The sequence below is a fragment of the Mchenga conophoros genome, linkage group LG5 (genome assembly GCF_057382185.1).
Source record: "Mchenga conophoros isolate Kocher_MC1m ecotype Shallow Benthic linkage group LG5, M_conophoros_male_GT1.1, whole genome shotgun sequence".
In the NCBI taxonomy this organism is placed as follows: Eukaryota; Metazoa; Chordata; class Actinopteri; order Cichliformes; family Cichlidae; genus Mchenga; species Mchenga conophoros.
Window position 1 is genome coordinate 7,125,247 of NC_140530.1, and position 25,188 is coordinate 7,150,434.

General features: G+C 40.6%; 2 protein-coding genes across 3 annotated transcripts; one reads left to right on the plus strand and one right to left on the minus strand.

The window, feature by feature from the left end:
* The first annotated feature begins 15,157 nt into the window (after positions 1 to 15,157).
* On the plus strand, positions 15,158 to 18,058 carry svbp (small vasohibin binding protein). Its single transcript, XM_085272980.1, has 3 exons — positions 15,158 to 15,322; positions 16,278 to 16,403; positions 16,501 to 18,058. Exons 2-3 carry the CDS (start codon positions 16,290 to 16,292, stop codon positions 16,585 to 16,587), a joined length of 201 nt encoding a protein of 66 aa, XP_085129106.1. The 5' UTR covers positions 15,158 to 15,322; positions 16,278 to 16,289; the 3' UTR covers positions 16,588 to 18,058.
* A 378-nt stretch (positions 18,059 to 18,436) lies between these two features.
* fbxo2 (F-box protein 2) lies at positions 18,437 to 23,555 on the minus strand. Of its 2 annotated transcripts, XM_085272979.1 has the most exons (7): positions 23,427 to 23,555; positions 22,408 to 22,473; positions 21,444 to 21,570; positions 20,712 to 20,804; positions 20,492 to 20,630; positions 19,680 to 19,746; positions 18,838 to 18,974 (listed from the first exon to the last, which is right to left on the minus strand). In XM_085272979.1, exons 2-6 carry the CDS (start codon positions 22,442 to 22,444, stop codon positions 19,705 to 19,707), a joined length of 438 nt encoding a protein of 145 aa, XP_085129105.1. In that variant the 5' UTR covers positions 22,445 to 22,473; positions 23,427 to 23,555; the 3' UTR covers positions 18,838 to 18,974; positions 19,680 to 19,704. The 2 variants fall into 2 exon arrangements, with proteins under 2 accessions (XP_085129104.1, XP_085129105.1); XM_085272978.1 differs by lacking the exon at positions 19,680 to 19,746 and having other exon boundaries at positions 18,437 to 18,974.
* Between the last annotated feature and the right edge of the window lie 1,633 nt (positions 23,556 to 25,188).

Genomic DNA, 25,188 nt, shown 5'->3' on the forward strand with positions numbered 1-25,188 from the left:
CTTTTCTGTTCGTCTGTGTGCCTCTACAACAAATAGACGTAGCCAGATTGCTGGTGACCTATGTAAGAGTTAGAGGTATGGTTAGCTTGGCATCAACCCATTTATACAGAAAACTGCCTGAAGAATACCAGTTTAATCTCTAAGGCCAAAATGGATGTAAGAGATTCGATTTGAAAGGTTTATAATTTTGGACACTATGCTGTGCACGTGGTTCACCCTAATTCTTCTCTAAGTGGCTCGGGTGGATGTTATGATGTTAACATGTATTTATGTCTTCATGAATCTCTGCAGAATTATGATTCTAGCTTAAGCGGGGTCAGACAGCAAATGGGGATAGATGAGAACAAAAGACTTTGTCATTTGAGCTTGGATTTCCATTCTAAACCTTTTTGGAAAAATAAGAAAAGCTTGTTTCAGGCTCAGGGCCGGGAGCTGAGATTTGACTGAAAGCCTTGTATGTAATAAGTAGACATCCAAGTTGAGAATGCTTTGCTGCATAAATGAAGACACACGCACACACATATTCATTTAAATGTCAGTAAATTTGTGATACAATGTCATCTGCAGGCTGTCATCGAGAACACTGCATACACACAGCTCATTTGGCTACTAGACATCAGCACATTGTCAACCAAAGGGCAGAAAGGGCCACTGACACATTTGCCCCTGCCTTATTTACCACAGCAAGACTCCTGTGTTCTTGTCATTCCATACTTTCTTGTCTAACTCTCCAACACACACACAGAGGAGGGCCTGTAAGCGTCGTCCTCAATTAGGCATGTTTAGCTTTAACAGTGTGCCGGCGTCGGCTAAGCCACTACTCCCTCGGGACCCAGCCGCCAATCTCACTGAGTAAACACATGTATACATGGAGTACCCTGACTGCCCCACAAAATGAGTCAGACACAATCATACACACAATTTGCAGGCCACTGCAGTAGATTTACCTTGTAGTGGGTACCATGCATAATACTGCTCTGACATACAGAACTGAAGTACAGTTCAGGTAATCAGTCTCCTCTATGTGAGCTGTGGTTATATGCTCAATTAGGGTGATAGAGTGAGATAGTGTTGTGCAGGTGGGAGACACTACACTTATTCATACTAAAACACCTGGCTGCCGTGCGTGCGTGCGTGTGTGTGCGTGCGTGCGTGCGTGCGTGCGTGCGTGCGTGCGTGTGTGTGTGTGTGTGTACATATTTAGACAGCTGTTATCCCCAAGAAACCTTAACCCTCTGACCTACCACCTTTGTTGTCACCATGACGCTACAGTCAAGTTCAGGTTTCCTGATTAAACATAATGAAGCAGTATCATTATCTTATTTAAAGATTTGTGTGTTTCTTAATTATTTTTCATCGAGTCTCTTGAGTTGGCTTTTCTAATTGTTCACTGTACCACTCTTAGCTTTTTATCAGAAGTAACAAAAGCACAGCTGATTAAACTGAACAGGACTTTTACTTCAAGACCTCAATTATTTCAATAAAGAGAAACCACGTGGAGAAACTGAATGTGATTTATCGAGGTGGAGAAATTAATTAATGTATTTGGGCTCCAGTAACACATCCCAGCAGTTTTTACTGTGACATGATTCGTGATAATGTCAAGTTGTTACTGTTCTTATGCATGACTTGCATAAATGCTGCGTTTGCCCACAGTTTTGGTTTGTTTTTGTTTTTGTAACACAGTGTGAGATGGGGGTTTTCATAGAATGGCTCAGATCCAACATCATTTAGTAACATCTTGACCACGCGGCTGCAGTGCGTCTGGACCGTAGTGGGAACCTCAGTGTGCTGGAGAAGCCTCACTGATTTGGGTGTGTGGTCATAGTCCAGCTGTGTGTGACAGAGAGACCATGACATTTTTATGTCTGTTCAATAGTTTTAAAACTACCAGACACATATGTCTCTGTGTGTGTGTAAGAGTGAGAGAGAGTGAGAACATATTTGTGCCATACTGCATGGATGTCTGCCTGCACATGTGTGTGTGTGCCAGGTCCTAAGAATGCTTGTATTGTTTATCATATTCCTGCAGTGTGTAGGGAAACCTTAACCTAACAGTGCTTGCTGCTCTCCACAGCCCGCCTGTCCCAGACAGAAAATTGGGAGGGTTGGGGTCCAAATTATACTCGGTGAGAGAGGAGAACGCTGCGTTTGTTTCCTGCACTATGTGTGCAGCGTGTGTACAGTGTGTTGTGGAGTGTAATAGCTGTGTATCATATGTTTTTCTCTGGTTTGGCCACAGGGCATAAAGCAATAGCAGCCTCACTGTGACAGGCTCTTTAAGGGGTATTATCAGCTCTATCTACATTAAACCAGTGTCAGAGTTCTACACAACATAAACACAAGAAACACTGGCACTGTGTGGATGAAACCCACAATTCTTTCCAATGCATTTGCTATATGGGTTAAATATAACTAAAATCTCTGCTGTTTAATGCTCGATCATCACTGGAACAGAGCAATGCTTTACAGTTTTAGCTCTCAGCCTCAAAATACACCTCTTAAGCAAAACTCAGTTGGCACAGGGGTGCAAAGTGCTTGAAATTTAATCAATCATCTCACCACATTTTAGACAAAAATGTTTAGACCTGTGCAGCCACACTTCAGGTGAAAAGCATCTTTCTGGTCTCTTCACACTGCATTTTCTGGCTAAATCACACCACAGATATGACTTTAGACTCAAATTACAGTCTCCAGTGTGAGTCTCAAACAATTCTGTAAATAAAGTTTTGGATATGTATTTAGTCAAATGGGTTAAATAAAGACAATGCATGAAAAAAGTACAGTGATTTTCTGATAGACATATTAGCTTGTTTCAAGGTCAGTATTATAGTATGCAAATATTTCAATGAAAGGACAGAATAAATGTTAAATAACTAAAACCTTAATTTCTGTAATACATTTGTACAACGGGGAGTGTGTGTGTGTGTCCATACTCTGCAAAAATAAACATGATGGTGTGTTCGGCTGATCACTGGTGTTTAGAGGCTCTACTAAGTGGCACCTGGCCACTGCCAAAACAAACAAAACTGCGCATGCATGTGTTCTTGAGGTGCACGTGTGTTTGTGCGCACACACGTGGGTGAGCGTGTTGCTGCTAAGTGCCACTATGTGTCAGCCAAAACAAACAGGCTTAATGAGAAGCAGCTCCTGGGAGAGAGAGCAAGAGAGTTGTGGAGAGAGAGAGGGAGAGAGAGAGAGAGAGAGAGAGGGAGGGAGAGAGAGAGAGAGAGAGAGAGAGGGGAGACCCGGCCAGGCCAAACACACTGATCCTGCTGTCTTTCTCGCATGGACAAGGATCCACTGTTTCCCTCTGTCCACCTATAGCACGACCATCACCTCCATCAGCCTCACCCCTCACTCTACTCCACGCTCCTTCCTGCACCCGGCTCTCGCCACTCCATTTACCAGTGAGGTGTAAGGGTGAAAGGAGTGGAGGGGGTGTATGAGGTGAGTGATGGCAATTAGAGGTACATTTGTAGCTGTGTGTGGGAAATGCAGGGTAGTTATGCCAAAATGTTTGTCCACATAAATACACCGGCATAGCATCTGCGAGAAGGAAAAATTGCAGATCAGATTAAACCCTCACACACCCTTTAACAAACATCTTTCACAATTAACTGTCAGCCTCTCTGATCTCTCATCTCATCAAAGAGGCAGATTATTCCACACGTTTTTTTGAATCCTTCCTATTTTGAGGTTGTAATTCAATTCAATTTAATTCAGTTCAGTTCAATTACATTCAGTTCAACTGAATTCAGTTCAATTCCAGTCCAATTCAATTCAATTCAATTACACCTGGTGGAAGACTCTAAGAAGACCCATCTTGGATGAATTGTAAAGTTTCCGAAAGGACAACAAAAACTTTTTAGCTTTTAACAAACAGAAATGTCTAACAAATTACTGATTGACCATGTGCTCATCGTCAACAGTGCCTCCAAACTCAGAGGGTAATACATGTACATAATGTCAAGCTAGCTTAGCTAAATATTATTTTCATTTAAAGACTTTTCGTTGCAATTTAGTTGTTTATATTGTACTAGTATTTTTTTTTTCACTTGAGTAAAGAAGTATTTTACCCACCACTTACTCCACTTACTCCAGTTTGAAATGGACTGATATCTACAGTGTTGGGGAGTAATGGAATACATGTACCGCCGTTACTTATTTAAAATACAAAATATGAGTAACTGTATTCCGTTACAGTTACCGTTTAAAAGGGTGGTATTCAGAATGCAGTTACTTTGTTGAAATAAATAGATTACACTGCGGTCTTTTCCTGTTTCATATGTTAGGCTATGCCCTCTCTATTTCTGGTAATTCCACGCAGGTGAAAACCCAAACAAAACACGCATTAAGAGGCTCTATGTCATGTTAACAGCAACTGGCGAGACTGAACATAGGAACCTGAAACATGGTACAGAAAGGCACAGTAGACACAACATGGAACACAGTGAAGCCATATTACAAGAACTAAGACCATGATAATCATAACTGAAACCTAGGGAAATAATAACTATAAAGATCAAAACAGCACAACCCACATGAACATAATGAACTCGCAGGGAAAGAGTAAAACTAAACATGGTGAACACAGGAACACAAGATCTCTTCAAAATAAAACAGGAAACGTAAGTCGCAGACATGACAACCTGAACTTGACAACGTAAGACACAGACATGAAACACATGAAGGGCACGGGAGACTTAACAGGGGTGGAAGACACAAGGGGAATCTAATAACAAACTATAACAACCTAGGCATGATAAAAAATGAACTAGAAAACCTGAAGGGCTTAAACGTAAACCATAAACTAAAACTCAAAACGCAGGGTCTCATAATGACATGAAGAAATATTAAAAAAAAAATATTTAATATGAAGGCAGAGTGTTACAGGAATGTAAAGAATGTAGCCTCATGGGCAGCGTAGTCCGTGCTGCATGGACTGCCATACCCGTTATGTGTCTGTGAGCGAGGGAGGGAGAAAAAGGAGAGTCGAAAAGTATGACCACCGACTAGAAACGGGAGCTGGAAGCATGTAAATATAATAATAACCACTGCAGCCAAGAAGAGTGCCTGACGAGCCCAGTTGTAAGTAAGCTATTAAGACTCGACTGTACGCTGTGTTCGTGTTTTCCTCCGAAACAATAAGTTCCGTTGGAGCAGTCTTTCAACGCCTCTCTCTGTCTCTGGCTAGCAAAGTTGACCCAGACAACAAAGTAAAGCTATTTTTCAGCTACGAGCCCGACATGAACCCAACGCATTAGCCAGAGGTCCCTTTACGGTTCACGGTTCGGAGCCGCGGACCTGTTTTATATACGCGCGGAATAGTTTTCTATAGGAGATCGCTGAAAAAAGTGCAGCCTTACCTAATGTCCACCTACTGTTACTCATTTTATATTAAGATTTAAAAATCTAGTTGGTATTGGTATGGTGAGTAACCTTCAGTAATAGTAATAAATCACACAGCAATAGTACATTCATGTAGTTGTAAAAAGCATGATAATATATTTTAAGTGTTGAGTAACGTAATGGAATACACTACAAAATACATGTTGGGGCATGCATTCTGTAATCTGTAGTGGAATACATTTTAACCTTCCCAACACTGGATATCTACATAATACTTATCTACTCTTACTCCTCTTACCTTCAACCATGCACGCACTTTCTTGTAGCATTTTCTGTTTTACGTTTAACCACTTTGTAAACAGTGCAGCCAAACTCCCTCTCCAGTGCTTCAGGTTTGATGTATTGCCCAAGGACAATTTGACACGTGCAGGAATCGGGGATCAAACCAACCAGAGAGAGGCTGAGAGGGATATTTGGAGATAAATATGTATTTGTACATTTGAAAGAGAAAACAGAAGCCATTCGAATAAATATAATGCAGTTTTGCTTGCATGGGAACACATGCAGGACAAACACAAAACAGAGTCTGTTTTGATATTTGAGAGACTAGGAGAGGAGACAGGAGATTAAGATTTAAAGTCCCTCAGTCTCCAGGAGGATCGGGTTGGGGGTCGGGGTCAGTTTTTCCCCACAGATGTTTTTTGGGCGGTTTAACATCAGTGTTTGCTAAGTGTTACCTTATTTATGTTATTCAATATACCAAAGCACCAATGACCGTTTTTAAAGTCCTCAATCTGATCACTTTTGATCAGTTTTGTTTTAAAAAAAAATCTCATCCTATTTATAACAATGCATTGAGTAAGACTGTGGTTAAAAGGTTTGCCAATCACAGCTTGATATGTTATGCCTGTGGAAGATCAGAGCTGTAGCTGAAAACTAAAACTTGGGCTTGACTTGAGGTCATGAAAATGAAAATGTTACTGCTTTGTGAATCCCCCAGTCCCAGACTTAACAGGATCAAATGTGCTGGCTAGTTAAAAGTAAACTCTCAGAACAAAAACAAAAAAAACATAACTTGAAGGCAGAAAGTTTGAACATTTTAATATCTCGTTTGTAAATTTGAAGGATTTTAGAATTAAGTACTCAACGATATGCTTGTTGACTTGGCTTTGGGAACTAGAGACTTGAAGCAGGTCTTGATCTGATAAATTTGTCATTTGAGTTGAACCTGACCTTACGTAGATTTTTTGGACCTTTTCTTTGACTTGAAATGTGCTCTGAGATTATTTTGATGTCATGAAACTACATTTTGACTCAACCTAAAGGAATTTACACGGATGCGATGGCGAGGTCTTACCATCAAGGACTTTAGAACTGCTTTGGTTCTTGCTCTGGCCAGTTTGAGACTTGATCTCAAAGGATTTTGACGTATTTCTAGGACTGAGGTTCAAGGTCTTAAAACTTGACTTGGCTTTGACCTCAGACATGGTTAGTCCACTTGACGTCCTATTTACTCTGATATGCTAAAGAAGTGACTGAACAAAAACTCACCTGAGATTTGATCTGGATCAGATTTTGTGGATCTTACTGTGCAACGTGACAGGTTCTTGCAGTTAAGTTCAAGTAATGTTCAAGTCAAGTCTCCACCTACCCCTATCCTTGCAACACAACTCTGCAGACAACTTTTAAAGTGCTCATGAGCAAGTTACTCACCTTTCTGCTGCACACAGAGCTACACCTCTAGCTGTGAAAGTGATGCAGAGCAGTGTTAAGAAGGCATGAAATCTGAAAACCTTTCCTGGCTTCAAAAAAATTAACCTCAAATACTAACTGACAGGAGTGTGCGCATATTGTCATGTTTGTGTGTCTGCCCAAGTGTGCGTGTGTGTGTGCTCCATCATTTAACTGACCCCTGCTTGTCAGGTCACATCCTGTTCATATCTTTTTTGCTGGTTACCACTTGCTGTTTGCTTTGGCGGCTTTAGGTCTGTTGGGGTTCAGGTGTAAAGAGAGCAACCGAGTATGTTCGCACATTTGTGTGTAGCATGGCGCGCAGGCCTTTGTGTATGTGTGTACAATAACTGTATGTATGTGTGTGCTCCCAGTTATTTTAGGCACAGTCGCCATGGCCGTTTATTTTTAGGCCTGAAAGACTGTGTGTATGCATATGTGCATGTCTACAGGGATTTGTACACACTGTGCTAAGGTGTGTGTGTGTGTGTGTGTGTGTGTGTGTGTGTGTGTGTGTGTGTGTGTGTGTGTTTTGGCAGAGGAGCTTAGGAGGTTGTGGTGAGTTTGTGTGTTCAGGGCCGCTGGTGTGAAAGAGCAGTCAGAGCAGCGCTTCCCCCTGGAGAGAGGGTTTAATTTAGAAGAACAAGGCTCCTAACACACTCTTGTGCTGTTGCCGTCTCCTTGGCCTATCACTCCACACCTCATCCCTCCCCTTCCCCAGCTCTCTCTGCCACTCTATAAACCTTTAAGCATCTCTCCATCTTTTCTGCCCTTACTTGTTAACCTTTTTATAGATTTTATCTCACATCTGTTTCTTTGATTGTATAATCACACATTACTGGGTAAAAGGTTGCCAATAGTAGGTCAGCAATCTCTCCATTACTTTATTGTCTGCTATGATTTTGATTAATGCTATAAAGTTTTCTCTGAGGTTTTTTGTTTGTTTGTTTTTTCAAGCATTTGCATGTCTGGTTTCTTAGTAATAAATCACAAGTCTGGATGCTCATCAGGCAGGACTGTCAGAAATCCTGAAGCAGAGCAGGAAGGCTCAGACTAGGGTCATCGTTCAAAAAATTAAAGACCAGTACGGTGCTTATTTGTGCTCTGACTCAGTGCAAGAATAAGTCTACAAACAGTATGGAACATAATAAGTAAGCAAGCAAAACTTTACAGATATAGCACAATTAGTTCCAGGTGAGAACACAATGCACTGCAGAAAGCAGGAGCTACCACAGACTGCTATGATCCTGGGTTTTCACCCAGGACTTTCAATTTCTGTCCGTTCCCTGTTTGTCATGGTTTGTGGTAGCTTTGCAGTTGAAAGTTTGGTCTAATATCATGTTTTTGTCTAGGCTGTGTTCTTGTTCATATTAGGTATTTCTGGTTTTCCCTGGGAGTTTAATTCAATTCAGTTTTATTTATACAGCGCCAAATCACAATCACTATTGTAAGGTACGCCCTACAATAATACATAACAATCTCTGTTCCTAATATCATGATTAGCTGGGTTATGTTCTTAACTTTAGTTGGTTTGTATTAGTTCCCTTATTTTCAGTTATCTACCTTTACGTTTTGGGACTCCACACAGCATTGCACATTGATGTTTAAGCTATATATAGATATTTATATATATATATCAACAACTTGGTCAATAAAATAGTTAAAAACAGACATACTGTAACTAGTAGATACAAATAAAAGGCAACAGTGGGATAGGAAACAATGATAAAACTGCTAAATCAATAAAAATGATTAAGAATATTATGAAATAGTAATGAAGATCAGCAGCAGCCCAGTATAACTGTAAAAAAAAACTTTTTAAAAAAATGAAATGGATAAAACAAGCAGATGTTTAATAAAACCGAGTGATTATTAACATCAGACTGAGATTACCGATCATGACTGCTGATAGGTCTGGGTTTTTAGTTTGGCTTTAAATATGGATGATCTTGGAGAATGCCAAATATAAATTGGCAGATGTTTCCAGTGTCTTCCAGGGAAGAAATCAGGCAGTCTGCTCTGCTTGACCTGAAGGGCAAAGCCTGTTTGTAGCTTCCTAGCATTTCTTGATGTCATAGTCCATGAAGGACCTTCAAAAATAAGCATTTAAATTTGAAAATTAATGCTAAAACTAAGAAAGTTTTCACTGATTTCATACAAAAGTTCATATTAAATATAGCCAAAGTTTCACATGAAGTCAGTCTGCATACAAGTAATCCCTGTAAGTTAAAAATTAATGGGGGACAAGCAAGCTAGATAAGCTGTCTGCTCTACTGAACTCTACTTTCACTGCTCTGAGATCAGTCACCTCTTCCACTTTGTGTGGAAACAGAGCAGACAGCTCGAACATAAGCTCCGCTTTGTCATCGTAACAGATACATTTTCTGTTACTGACCACATTAGCCAGCTTATGTAATGTACGGTACTTAGACGGCAGTGAAATAACCCCTTTAACCACGTTAGCAAAGAAATTCTCTAATCAAGCTGAACAGGCACAGACGCCACCAGCACGTTCAGATCAGCCTTTCTGAGAAATCACTTGATTGAGTGAAGGGATACGTTTAACCAGCTGTTTTGTTGATACACCTTCATTTCCCATGAATGTATTTCGTCCCCTCTGTAGATATCGACAGTTAACCACGTCACATAGTGTTGAAGCTTTTGTGTAGGCATCTCTGTAGTTTTGCTAAAAGAATGGTTCATAAAACAAATCCAACCACCACTTGTCATTGTCAGCTAATAGTACATTTTCAGATTATATCTACAAATGTAATAATATTTCATAATTCTTTACCATAAAGCAAAGATGGAGCAAATGAAGATAAAACAAGAGAGGATCATAATATCTGATTATGTTGTCCCTACCTAAAAGTCAAAGTGATGATAATGACTTGTTTTTGTTAGATCAAGTGTTATCACCACTTGTGTACTCCCCTCTTGTTTATAAACTTATGTGAATGGGACTATATTCTGTTAAAGCTCCTTCCAAGCAAACCTAGCAGCTGCACAATATGAAGGATTTCTCAGCATGTTATTTAAGGTACCATGCAGCTACTAACCAACCCTGCACCACCTTTTCCCTCTGATCTTTTGCTAAGTCTGGTCCCGTCATCGCTGTGGGTGTTTGTGCTTGGCTCTTCCCTGAAATCACCTGTCCATCAAACAGCGTGGTCAGCTCTGTGACGTCTTTCCCCTTGCATTTTCTGTAGGTGGCAGACATGATGACTGTCCTAACTGCCCAGTTTGTCTATGTTGTCAGTTAAATGACCATTGCTACACAAGACACATCCCCTACTGAGGATTTTTCCCTCAGCTCTTCCAAACCAGCCCAGGTTCCTGCACACAGGAGCAAAGCAGGCAAAGAGTTTAACATTTACACTTCAGCTGCTTTAAATGAACTCTTAGTTGTGCTATATGACCAAAGTCCAGAGACTACTTTTTAACCCCTGTAGCTGATTGCCAAGCTTCATGTGAGTGTTTTTCATTTGCACTGCTGTGCATATGGAGTAGCCGGTCTGGCCGTCGTCTGCAGCTTTGAGCTGAAGTTGTTCTTGGCAGGATATTATTCTGAGGGAGAGCGCTCTCCCATAGTTGGAGGATAAATCCAGGTAAACCATTGGTATGCCGTGCGATAAATCTCCGTGGCATATAGCACTGCCAGAGGGCACACATGCGCACGATCAGACATCAAGTTCACAACAGCAGAGAACTGCAGTGCTGTCAGGTATATTTGGTGTGAGGAGACGGTTTCCTTGCTTCATATGTGAGAGTGTTTAGTAATTCTGTCGCTTCGTAATGACTGTTTTTGTTTCTGCGGTGATGAATGTGTTGTGGACCACCCTTTGGCCGGTGTCAGCCTCACTCCTCACCTAGTTGATTTATGCACTGAAGAGGTGCCCCGAGGGGAGTCTGCTCAGTATGTGTACGGTGTGAGCAGTGCTTATCAGTTACAGTGGACAACACTTAAAAACTGTTTATCTAAAGATTCCTTTTTTGGCCACATATGCAAGTGTAAGATGATGAGGTTCCAACGGGAACAATTTGATGAAGTTTCTCTTGTGAGACGTCTATGTTTCTAATGTCACGCACTCCAATGATCTGTGCTAATGGAAACTGACAGAAATTTACTGCTGGACTGTGGCGACATCTAGTGGCCAGACCTGACTAGAGAACAGCCAGCGCTACACACCATGCAGTTCCACTTTATCTTGTTGCAGTCTTTATTAGAAACCTCTTAAAATTAGCCTCAACTTAGTTGATACACAGCACATGGTACACAGCAGATGGTAATCGACTTCAGGAGAACAAAGCGATCTGAGCACTCGACCCTCTACATTGATGGGGAGGAGGTAGAAAGGGTAGAAAACTTTAAGTTCTTCGGAGTCCACATCTCAGCCGACCTTACCTGGTCCACAAACATCTCCCACCAGGTAGGGAAAGCACAACAAAGGCTTTACTTCCTCAGGAAACTACGTCAGGCCCAATTACCCCAAAGACTGCTAGTAAACTTCTACCGCTCCATCAGCGAGAGCCTTCTGACTTACTGCTGCACACTCTGGTTCAACTGCTGCACCGCGGAGGACAAGAGGAAACTGCAGCGGGTGGTGATGGCAGCAGAGCGGGCAATCGGCACCTCACTAACCCCCCCTCAGAGACATCTATACTGGCAGACTTCAGCAGAAAGCCAGCATCATCATCAAAGACCCCTCGCACACTGGACATTCACTTTTTCCCCCCCTTCCCTCTGGTAAACGTTACAGGTCCATTAGGTCGAAGGCAAACAGACTCAAGTTTTTACCCACAGGCTGTCAAACATTATCCACCCTGATTGGAGGATGACTGCACTGCCAACACTCATGGACATTACACCTTATTTATAAATCGTATTTCTATTTATACTTCAATGCAACCAACATCCCTACCTCTTTAAACTGTATTTATTATAACCTTATTTAGTATAGTTGCAACAGCACCCCCCCCCCCCCCCCCCCCCCCCACTCAATGTGCAATATCACCCCCACACACACTCACACTCAATATCACTGATCACACTGCACTTCTCAATGCACCTGCTAGTTAGATGGCATGTATGTAGATGTAAGCGTGTGTGTGGAAATATATGTGTGTATGTATGTACGGATGCATACATGTGTATATATATATATATATGTATGTATGTGTGTGTAAGTTTGCAGTTGTGTGTGTATAACTTGTACATATCTTTCTTGTGTAAATGTAAATTTGTCTGTTATTGTGTAAATACTTACGCTATTGTGTACTTCACACACATGGAGAAATGCCAAACTGCCTTTCATTATTCTTGTAACGGTGACAATAAAAAGCTATTCTATTCTATTCTATTCTATTCTATTCATATTACAGCTATATGTGTAGCAAACCGGGGCTGGTGGTTTAGGAAAATCCCCAGGAAAAGGTGGTTCTCATATAGTTTGATTCCATGTGTGCCCTCACAGGGAACAGTTACTGCAAATCATTAATAAGTTGTTCTGGTGATGAAATATTTTGGTCCCGATGGGTTTGGTCTTTTCCAGGATTTCACGCGACATTAGAGATCACTGATGGCAGTTAAATCCAGGGACCTTTGTTGTGACCAAATGTCAGTCTCTCTGAAGACATATAAGAGATTTGTGACCAACTTCTTGCTCTTGTCCAAGTCATTTCTCAATGAGGTCATAAATCAAGAAATTCTTTTACTTTTATATTGTTCTTTTTTAACCATAAATAACACAGGTTTAAAGAATTTCTGCATTGGCTACACGTATCTTTTTACGTGAAATCTATGAACTATTAAAGGTCATTACAGATTATTCACTAAAAGCACCAACAAGGTGTTCCCCTATTAGCTGAGAACTTGGTGTACCTTGGCATGGTGTGCAGTGTGTGCTTAAAAAATTGGAGGGAAATGCTCGAGTGAATGAAAAAGAACTGGTAAGCCTAAAAAGAAAAATCCAGTAAAGACCTGACACAGAACCTGAGAGATGCATCTGAACCATCTACTGTTCACTGAAGTCAAAACAGAAATGGACTCAGAAGAAAGGTGGCTGTCAGGAAGTTATTCTTAAGGAAAGGGAACAAGGAAAAAGCCTCATGTATGCCAAATTACAGAAATGAAATATAAAAACTGACTAAAAATCAGTGTAAATAGGTCTTATGGAGTTGTGAACCTAAATTTTTAATTGTTGTTCCAAATCAACGTCAATAAAGGAGGTGAGTAGAGAGGTACAACAGTGTCCACAGCCATCTGTAAAACATGGTGGAGGCTCTGTCATGGTGTGGGGCTTCATTTCAACCAGTGTTGTTGGCAACCTTGTCAGAATTGATGGAATTATGAACACAGAACAGTGCTGATTATTGGCAATGGTTTCATTATTAAGTTTGAGTGTGTTTGTATTGTTGGAAGATCAGCCTTCACCCCATTCCGAGGTCCATAGTTGTTCTGATGCAGGTTGTCATGAAGGATGTTCTGTACATTGCTGCATTCATCTTTCCCTCGACACTCACTAATCTCCCAGTTCCTGCTGCTGAAAAACAGCCCCACAGCATGAAGCTGATAGCCCCATGCTTCACCGTAGGACTCATATTGGCCTGGTGATGAGCGGTGCATGGTTTCCTCCAGATATAACTCTTGGCGTTCAAGACAAAGAGGTCAATCTTGTTTTATCAAAGACTGAACAAAAAAAAACTAAAAAATTTGATAAAGGCAGCATTGTGTTAACGAATCTTGAGGCAAGTATCTGCAACAAGTCTGTACTGCTGTTCAACTCATAGCCAGCAGAGGGAGCACAATTGATTTGTGTCTGCAAACTCTTTCTCTGTAAAGCTACAGGTTACAGATCACAGCTGATGGGAAACCTCTGTCCTTTGGACTAAGCATCAGACATGACCTCAGTCAAAGAAAAACTTAAAAATCTATTGGGTTAAATGCCACAAAATCATTTATGAATATCTTCTTCTTCTTCTTTTGTCACACTTCCTTTTTGGATCACCACAGTGGATCATCTGGCTCCATCTCACACCATCCCTATCATCCTCTATCATAACAACCATCTGCATGTCCTTATGAATCATGTTTGCATATGATTTTACACCAAATGCCCTTCCTATCACACCCTCACTCTCTCTGTGGCTGGGTTCATTTATGAATATCTAACAGTTATAATTCATTCTCAAAGACAGTTAGACTCACACTAATAAATGTAAAGTATTCATAACCTAAACAGCATTTCCTCAGTAAATATATAATAAATTTGATAGTTTGGTGCAGGTCTGTAAAGCAGAACAGGAAATTGCTTGGGTTAAGTCATATTCATGAATCTGAACATGTATATGTTTACACATCTATCAGTGAATATTTTCTTCTTTTTTTCATGAATACAGACATAAACATGTCACAGTACACATACAAGCAAAAAAGGATCAGCATTTGGTAACAGTTTTTTTTAATGATGCAGACATATTCTGAAACAATTTGCCAAATCTACCAAAATTCATGGAGTTTGCCTTAATGTGGGATCCAGAATTATTGGTTTTGTTTTTGTTTTTTATTAGATTTTATTTTATTTTATTTTAACTTTTTAGTTTCAGTTAGTTTCCAAAATGTGTTTGCGCATTTCAGTTTAGTTTTTGTTATTTGAATATCTTTGATTCTAGTTTAGCTTTTATTAGTTTCAGTGTTAGTTTTAGTATTTTTTTTTTTTAATTATTACGCCAGAGAAACGATTAAGGAATATCAGTATATTTTATTATATTTCAACAGAAACAGTTGGAAGAAGTTGACTCAGTCTTGTAGACATACAAAGTCTCAATAAACATGTCCATAAAAGCCTGATCAGGAAGTTTGTGACAACTTTTTTTTTATTATTTTTTATCAGATTAACAAATACAAAACTAAGACTATTTTCTCCACATTTTTTTTCTTTGTTTGTTTGTTTGTTTATTGTTTGTTTTTTAGTTTTCCAAGTTCACAAACTACATAAGACCTATCGAGGGCACCAATGTGGTTTTGTTGCCTCTAGCTGACCGCAAATTTGAATAGAAAAAGAAGGAAAAATATCCGGAACCTTCCACAAATGCCCGCAGACTAAACACGGACTTGTTTGTTGGTAGCACTAGTGATCGTCTAGTAGCTAGCTGCAGTCAGTTTACAAGCTGATTAAGGGTGGTCAAAGCACGTTATAACGCCTTTTCTACTTGTTGTCTTTACTTTGTCAACTGTAGGGTAAGTGTACCATTATCAGAATCTAAAATGCTGCTGGCGATTGAAATGTTACTCTATTAAAACCAAACTCTTAGCTCGCTAATATTAGCTACATGTACAGAGACGATCTTGGCGATAAAGGATTAGAGCTGCACATTTAGGACGTTTAGATTTCTCTTTTTGTGGAGCACTTGACTTGTGTCGGCACAGTTGTTTTCGCTCTTGTTGCTGTTGCAGCTTTACAGCCAAAGCTAACGCTCATTTATCATCCATTAACTCCGTTAATGGTTTTTGTTCGAAAATAAGGGGGAAAGATCGTTAAAACTTCCCGCTGTCCAGGGAATGAAAATGTAAGGTCCTAACTAAACTCCTAAAACTGTGTAAATGTGGAACGCATTCATCATAAAGCTGGTTATGACACTGCCTAAAATACTTGTTTAAAAAGGCCTACATACACAAACACACACTGGATAATTGGAGGGAAAGGGGAGGGGTGATGTGATGCATTTAAATAAGTATTTAAATGTATAAAATCCACAATTAGTTAAGTAAACTTGATATATTTCTCATTTTGTGGGTCATTTTTGTTAAAAGTTGCGCTTTTTGTGTCTTAATCTTCTACATCAAAGGGTTTAGTTCTCTTGTTTCCTTTTTTATTTAAATGTTCTCAAATTTCTGTATTGTGAATAGTTGCCACCTTGATGTCACGGCTGTATAATTGGGCAGTGGATTGTAAACCTTGAAACTACAGCTTCTCTCACCCACTCGTTTTTGTTGTTTTCCTCATTTGTTTGTTTCACTAGCTGTTCATTAGGTTTAGCTAGTTATGTGTTACTGAACTCTTCTTGATCACATTAGACAATCCATCATGATTTGCTCTCATATTGACTCTATTTTTAGTCACAATATATGGTTTTCTTTTTAATGTTTTGTCATTATGAGACCATTTGATGCTCGTCTCTTGTTACATTTCTAGTGGACCATCACCATGGAGCCTGCGTGTCGTAAAGACAAACCAAAGCTGAACTCAACCCCGACCAGAGGAGACAGAGCCAAGCAGAAGTCTGCACAGCAAGAGCTCAAGCAGCGGCAGAGAGCAGAGGTGGCCATCATCCCCTTTTGTTATTAAACCTAGCACACATACCCCAACCTAAAATCATAAACAGACATTAAATTTGATTGCTTTCTTTCATTTGCAGATCTATGCTTTGAACAAGGTGATGACAGAGTTGGAGCAGCAGCAGTTTGAGGCCTTTTGTAAACAGATGCAGTCACAAGGAGAATGATGCTCTGTCCTCCTATTTTACACACCCTCCAAAAACACCATGGAGAGACACACACACAGACTGCTCTCTTATATTCAGCTGCATCTCTGTTGTTGCCACCTGCTGGAAACAATTTAAAAAGTATTTGTTTCTGGTGTTGAATCAGGCAACATGTGACATTTAACAGACTCCAGTTCCTGGCCCTGCAGCGGACTTGAAAATGCCACACATTAGTTGTTGTAAGCTGATGTTGAGGCGCATCAGGTTACTGATGTTTCCTTTCCCCGAGGTGTGCATGTGAAAGGTGTCCAGGTCAAACATACATAGTGATATTTTTACCTGCTTTCTTAACCCAGGAAGTCTCTCAGCCAACCGGAAATGGGTTTAAGGCTGATATCCATGAGAGGAGAGATGTTTTTGGACCTCTCCTCTAACAACTCATTGTCACTTTGCAACAGTGAGTTGTTAAGAGCCTGTTTTGACAGAGTGCTTTATTTTTAACTTCTTAATATTTAAAGCTTGCTGCAGGCGTTAAAGTACCATAGTAATGAGGAAAAATCACAGCTTTACTGAAGAAATCATCAGTTTTGGCACAGCTCCGGTCATAAACATTGCTAGTCTGTACATTATGCTCTCCTGACTTGTTGTCACCTGCCTACGTTTTTATTAGGAGTATTTTAATATCCTGCTATCACTCCTCCACTCCACTGTGTTTTTCAGCCAGTACCTTACAGTGATGTCTCACTCTGACCCAATCACAGACTGTAGAAGGTCACATTTTTATGTCCTACTGCGAGTGAAGTCTATTCTATCTGTCCGTGTGATTTCCAGTGATGGTATGTGTTCTGTCAGTCTGTCTGTTAGTTATCCGGATGAATTTGCCATCGTGTGTGAATTTTGGCCCAGCTTTGAACTGTTTCAGCTGATCTGGATTCACGTACCTTTGGAAGCCTTCTTTACCATTACTACATATGTAGTGTCATACATTCTTAAATACATACCCTGTTGTATAAGAACAGCTGTCCTGATGTTTTGAAGAGAATATCACAAACTAATTCAGAGGCACACATCCTTTTGGATTCAGGGACTTCTAGGTGGAGGTAGTGGAGCTGCAGACTGGTGGAAGTCTTGGAGAAACAAAGTTCTTTGGTCCATGTTAGCTCTTCAGATTTTGTCTGAAAGTTTTCATTCTCTTACCAGCATACTTAATGCAACACTACGCTCCGCTCTGGCCATGAGGCTGTGTTTCAGTGATTCATGAACACAAACTAATAGTAACTTTAAAATCCATTGTCCTTAATGTCTGTGTGTTACCACAGCTCATATAGACTCGTCAGAGTCTCACTGATCTGTTCACGAGCTACTCCTGCATGTTTTTGCCACAGTCACTAATTTTGTAACCTATAAATATTTGTATTGTTTGTTACCCTATGGCATCTACTCTGACCTGAGTATGATTTATAAAAAAAAATAAAAAGTGAGTTTTTTTGAATATGTGCTTTCATTTCTTTGTGTTTTGACAAAACTTTATCTGTCAGATGAATTAACACAAAAAGCCATCAACAGCAGCTACTTCCTGAGTCCTTCATCTCCAAAGACACCAACAGATCAGCAGCTCTTATATTTAACACCCCACCTTTTTTGTAAGGGTGTGGTGGTAAGATTACCCCTCTGCTCTGTAGCAGAACAGAAGTATTAAAAGAAAAATATTTGAATAAATTACCGAACATTTGTATATGATGTATTGATTCATGGTCCATCGAGAAAGCCTTTGTGACCACATATAGTCAGCAGTAGCAGAGGAAGTACGTCCATCTTGATATTCTCAACCCCCTACAAGCAGTCTTCTTATAAATGAGGACAAGTCATAATCCATTGAATTCTTTATTAACTTTTTGGTTTATATCCTAATTATAATTCCAGGTTAACTGATAAAATGTGGTCACTTTCAGAACCCCACTCATCAAGTCAGTCCCTTAGTTCAACCCACAGTGTAGTTCCACAGAGGTAGTAGTTAACAGATTATGTAGTAGATAATAACTGGTGCAGGCAGCAGTTTAAGGATTTTCAGGTTAGTAAAGCCAAGATGACACGATGGTAGGGTTTTGTTGTGTCATTTTACAAATGTGAAGCAGTGTTTTCACAGCATGAAAAGCAAAATGCAGGATAAGGCAAAGCTGGCCATCAATCGAAAGCTCTGACAATAATATTCTAGTTCTTTATTCTCCACCTTTCACTATTATGTGGTTCCCTTTTTCTGTTGTCAGTGCTGCTTAAACCTCAATAGTAACGGAGCTTCCAGTGACACGGACTCCAAACCAGCCATCCCAGAACTTAGTGTCTTGTCCTCCATGTTCAAAGGAAATGAAACGCATCCCAGGGCCATAGTCAGAAAACGTGTGGTTAACCTGCAGTACAGACAGAAAACCACTGTGAGCTGTAATGCAGGATACAGAGCACTGTGTTTGTCACACATTTATAAGAATCTGATTTTTAACTGAACCCTTGGTAGAACCTGGGACCATTTCGTGGCCTTTGCGTTTTTTAATTCCACGCCATTTCCACTGTGTTTAATGGAGTATAGCCAAATTTTCAAACATGTATTTTTTTTCCCATTTTATTTTAAAATTTCAGTCTGAGTTTTTTAAATGAGCTTAAATGGCTGAATAAAAGGCATACATCCACTATCGAACCTCGTGGCCGATTTCTGCCCCTTGAAACCCATTATAAACGCTATTTTTCACTGCAAATTAATTACGGTCAAAGGGATCGTCGATGTTTTTAAGTTTCATTTTCATTTTTGAGGAGGCCTTAGAGTTGTAATTTTTTTTATTTGTCCACCGGGTGGCGCCCTTGCTTCACATTTGACCCCGGGCTGGAAAACAGCGGGCTGCTTAGACAGACCTGCGGGGAAAGAAGCCTGATTCCCGGCGTGCAGCAGCGGCTTCGCCCGCTGATCGGGCGGGACCATTTTCGGTCCCTAGGACCGTGAGAGGGTGCTTTTTTTTTTTTAGTCAACAGGAAATGATGTATTTGTTGTCACGTGGTATCGGACGTGTGTGCTGGAAAAAGCAGTCCCCGGTGATCGTGCCCCGGTCATCGTCGCGACTTACCCCGGGAAGATGCACTTTTTTCGGCCTAGAGGAGCAGCATTTGCCGCCTGGAGACCATTTTCTGGTCCTGAAAAAAAAAATAAAAGGCGATCGAAATGACTGTTGGTGCCAATCTTTAGTCCATCTAAAGGCCTAATTATAATAACAATTGAATATTACCTCAAATGTTTTTTTTGGAAAATATTCAAGTTTTATGTTTTTTGGGGCAAAAAAGCAGTGCGCTCATGTGACGAAACCGGGATATAAAGGGTTAAAATCCGCGAAATGTAATTAAAACTTGACATGAATATTTCAAGGAGAAGTAGGTCTAAAAGATTGGCTAATTTAAAGTGGAATAAAATATTAATATATAAATTTTTTATAGCACTTTTTTGGGCGTGGTCGATTAGGACCGATAGTGTGTGCATTTTATGAAATGCGCTCCTGCAAAAAAAATAAAAGTGGATCGAAATGAATGTTGGTGCCAATCTTTGGTCCATCTAAAGGCCTAATTATAATAACAAACAAATATTACTTCAAATGTTTTTTTTTGGAAAATATTTAGTTTTTTTGTTTTTTGGGGCTAAAAAAACAGGGCGCTCATGTAATAAAACTGGGATTTAAAGGGTTAAAACAATGAAAATATAATTAAAACTTGACATGGATATTTTAAGCAGAAGTAGTTTTAAAAGATTGACTAATTTAAAGTAGAAAAAAATATTGATATATAACATTTTTAGAGCACTTTTGGGGCGGGACAATTTTTGGTCCCGAGGTTCACGAAAGGATGGGATTTTGAGGTTCTACCAACAGTTAAAGGGGCTTTCAAAAACCTCTTTCCATGAGCAGTCATCACAGTCGGGGTCCAGAGTCACCGAATCTGGTCTGAACTCCTGTATGACTTCGTGGCTCTCATCTAGCAGACACACGGTCATCTGGTAGGTGCAGCCACAGTCCGTCCTCCCACAGTACCTGCAGGATGAGCTTCCCTTTAATCACTGAGTCTGTTCTCTGACACAAAGGAAATAACGTGTCTGTTCAGACGTGTCCTACCAGTCTTGTACTGTGACAGGAGGCTGTGCATCCAGCTGTTCAGATGAGAATCCCTCTGCCAGCAGGTCAATCACCTGCCTCTTCAGACACAGCCTGGGACACACAGGATATATTTGCAAACTGAACTAATTTTGGGAAGAAAACAAAAAAAGCATTCTGCCACATATATGATGTTTAAATTGAACTTAATATGTTTCATGTGAATAACAAAGTTGTAGTTTAGTAAAACCTTATGCATGTACATATGTTGTTGAGACAGACTCAATAATACTGTTAGAACTATGCGCTGTATTATAGAGTATCATAACTATCTGTCCAAACATTTTAACGTCTTATGGGGCGATCGTGGCTCAAGAGTTGGGAGTTCGCCTTGTAATCGGAAGGTTGCCGGTTCGAGCCCGACTTGGACAGTCTCAGTCTCATTGTGTCCTTGGGCAAGACACTTCACCCGTTGCCTACTGGTGGTGGTCAGAGGGCCCAGTGGCGCCAGTGTCCGGCAGCCTTGCTTCTGTCAGTGCGCCCCAGGGTGGCTGTGGCTACAATGTAGCTGCCATCACCGGTGTGTGAATGTGTGGATGACTGGTTGTGTAAAGTGCTTTGGGGTCCTTAGGGACTAGTAAAAGCGCTATACAAATGCTTACCATTTAAACCTTTTCCAGTGACCCTAAAAGAAGCCTGACAGAATGTAGTGGTGTGACCAATACTCATATGTTGTATGTGATAACTACTCACTCAAAGGAGGTTGCAAAGTATTTAGTCACTCCTTCACTGCAAAAGTCATGACCACAGTCTCCCGGCATGTCCTCCACCTTCCACTGGCTCCCACCATTCTCTATCAGCTCCCAGAATTTCAGCTCATCTGGGAGGGAAATCCACAGTCTCAAGCTTCCAGTCACAGTATTATGTTTCGTTTTGTTTTGTTTTTTACATGAGCTTTATTGGGTCAAATACAAGAGCACAATTAGTTGCATTTGAGTGCTGGCCAGCACGCAACGGCCTCAAAAACAAGACCAGAACTAATAGTTTTTAAAAAGAAATCTAATTTAGTCTTGATCTGGTGAGTAACTTGTTAGCTATGCAACTTCTGTTATGAAATAGTTATGAGTAAGTTATGAGAAACAAAAGTGAACAAAGCTGACAGCTGTTCTCAGTGTCACATCCTAAAATATCACGGTAAAAGGCAGAAATCATTAGCAAGTTATTGAACACACTCGACGGCAAACCAGTCAGATACCCCCCCCCCCAGAACTTGGTGAAGACCAAAAGCAGAGCCAAGAAGAAAAGTGGACACTGGACTACCATTCACCGGGTGCCTAGAAACATGTTTCTAAATGAATAACACTACTTCTTGTGTGTATGTCTCCTGTTCGTTATTGTTTCTCCCTGTGCCCCATTTCCAGTCTACCCAAAGCATCTTGTGCTCCCTCTTTCGGATCAGTGGCCTCCCCGTGAACCTCCTTATGTGTGCACTGCTCCCTGTCTCATCTTTGACTGCTTGGATTCTGCCTTGCTTTGTAACTTTGGAGGTATCCTGTATCCTACACTAGGCTCTTGTGTACATGTAAGGTTCATACAAGAGGTAAGCTCTGCAAAAAGTAAAAGTTATAAACAAAATGTCAAAACTACTACTTTAAAAAGCATCTGATGAAATGCTCATCATGCTCTCTAATCCACTGAGGGAAAAATAATATCTTACCTTCTCCGCTGGGGTTCTTCAGCAGGTTTCTGGCCATGATTACAGCTCACTCAGAGAAGGCACGACCTGCACAGGAAAAACAGGAAATTGCTACTTGGACCAGTATTACAATTTAAACCAGATCCTTCATGTAGGTATTGGCTTAGCTGCAGGAGAGGTACTCATACAGGTCTCTTCTATATTACACAGTAGTGTGCTGGAACAGTAGTGTGTGTGTGTGTCATGCCAGCTGGAAGACTGCTGAACTCCATTCAATGGGGAACGTCCAATAAGGCAAAGGCTTGTGCTCGGGAAGCACATGTAAATAAACATCCAAGGAGAATCATAGTGACTTTGGGACTCTTAGTGGTCACATGGTGCTAGAGTTTCCTTTACAGCAAAAGGCTGTTTTAAATTGACTGAAATCTTTGTGACATTTGGTGCAATCAATGATCAGCATATGTGGTTTAGGTGGGCTCAGGAGCATATGAGGTGAGACCTATAGTCTCAAAAACATCCCAACCCAAACACTAATACCCTGTCTGCTGACTCACAGCACAGCAGAGAGGGTGAAAGCCTCACGCTTTACATGCTGAATAGGAGGCATCACAGAGGATCAAGCAGTCATCAGACAGACATCAGTCAGCAGGAAAACAACCAGGGATAGCAACACTTTTAAACTCTAGCAGCTCGAATACAGTGTATGTACAGTGCCTGGTCATTAGCTTTCTCTTTATATGCCTGGTGTTTGTGTGCTTCAGCACTGGTACCAACAATGTTTTTTAAGATGAGCTAATCATTTTTGCATTAAGGCCCAAAACGATAACTTGTCATTTTAGTCTCACAGAGTTTTGTGCATCAGACACTGTGCAAGATACTGGATCTGCATTTTGCTGTTCACTGAGACTGAGAAAAAACTACTGAGTCATTTCCCCCTGCAAAGCATAACAGCTACATGACACGCATGCTAATGACATGCTCTGCTTTAAATAAAACACTGAGCTAAATGCATAAAGCAGCATATTGTGTATGTTACTCACAGACAAGAAGGTGGCCAGGTGCAGTCTTTTGTTTCCTCTGGCTGTTTCTCTGCCTGCACTTGAGTTCCTCTGCAGAGTTGCACCCCCACAATAGAGAGGCTTTTATAGACTGTGACGCACACACACACACACACACACACACACACACACACACACACACACACACACACACGAGAAGGAGTGAGAGCGAAGAGAGGAGGAGGAGAGACACAGAACACTCTGGTTGGAGGCAGGGTGCATCCATCCAGCATAACTCAGCAGAACACACATGGACTCAGCACAAATGTCAGAGGAAACACTTCAACAGCAGCTGTGGGAGAAAAGCATTCAGTAAGTCACGTTGCATATACTAATAGGGTCACTTTAGTTGATCGTGAGGTTTTATGTAGCATTCAAATACAAGAAGAGCCAAACAATAACCAAGAAAGTTAAGAAATAACAAGAATTAAATACCAAATTTTGCGAATTAGTTAAAATCAGAAAATGATCTATGACATATGAAAGGACACCAGATTGTAGAAGGTAAGTTATTCCAGAAGTGAACAGACCCAGTGAAAATAAACTCAAAACCAGGAAACACATCTTAAACTGATGGGAAAGGGGACCAAGTAGAATTTGCCATACAGTAACATGCATTACAATCAAACAGCTGACTTATAGACCGGCTGATAGAGCAGTACACCAGGACTCTAAGCTGTAACACCAGGCAGACTGACCTGAGTGGGACTGTACAAGACTAACGGTCCACTCATAACATCCATTGGGAACTCACTGGGACTGTGGAGTCCAGCTGCAGTCACCATCAAGTGGACAATATAACAGGGTGATGCAGCACATGTCCGTGCTGCTGTTCTGCATAGGCCTCACACATCACACATAAAATATCTGTCCAAAATATTGTCTAGTGGACCTTTCCTCGTGCCTGGGCCTTAGTTTTGAGTAGATATTAAATATTTTATCAATCTTGACTTCACGCATCTTTTATGCTGTCAATGTGTAGCACAGTCCTCTGCAGCGGCAGCAAGGTTGTGGATGGCAGTAACATATATCACCTGCAGAGGGAGATGTGGTATCATATGATGGTTCTGCCAAAAACCAAAAGCGAGCTTATGCCCTTAATGTAAAACACTTGTTCACATGTTAGACAAAGATTTGCTCTGTGGTTTGTCTGCTGCTGCATCTGCTCCAGCAGCAGCAGCAGCAGCACTCCCAGCACTTCCTGATGAGCACTCCCAGGAAAAGTGTGTGACTTATGATGGAAACACAACTTAGATGACTGGTAAGTTTTTAATTTAAACGAAAGTAAACGAACCAAACAATATTAATGAAGCCGGTGTTCTGACAAAACGTCCTGCTTTGGCAAAACGTCCTATTGTAAGTAGTTTATGCACATTTCTGCTGTCACAGAGTCATTCCAGCACAAATTAAGTAGGTATGACGGTTTGCCACTTAATTTTAGCTGTTAAAGTATGCTTGTACGTCACATTTACAAAGGTAGGACGGTTTGGCACTTAATTGTACCCATCAGAGTATGTTAGTAGCTTATATTCACATAGGTAGGATGGTTCGCCACTGAATTTCGTGTTGCGTAGAAACAACGGGTAGGATGGTTTGTCAGGTAGGATGGATTCCCAGAACACCCTGCACCATCATTATGGCCCATTTTGTCAAAGCTGTAGGGCTAAATAGATCATAAAAAAGTAATAGCATATCAACTTCTTCTTATTTTATTTATTTACAAACTTAAATCAGTCATACACCC

Coding starts and splice junctions, on each gene's coding strand:
- svbp (XM_085272980.1), top strand. CDS start 16,290: ATGGAGCCTGCGTGTCGTAAAGACAAACCAAAGCTGAACTCAACCCCG. Junction 16,404..16,500: donor AGCAGCGGCAGAGAGCAGAG/GTGGCCATCATC, acceptor TTTCATTTGCAG/ATCTATGCTTTGAACAAGGT.
- fbxo2 (XM_085272978.1), bottom strand. CDS start 22,444: ATGGCCAGAAACCTGCTGAAGAACCCCAGCGGAGAAG. Junction 20,805..21,443: donor TACTTTGCAACCTCCTTTGA/GTGAGTAGTTAT, acceptor TGTGTGTCCCAG/GCTGTGTCTGAAGAGGCAGG. Junction 20,631..20,711: donor CCTGTCACAGTACAAGACTG/GTAGGACACGTC, acceptor CTCATCCTGCAG/GTACTGTGGGAGGACGGACT.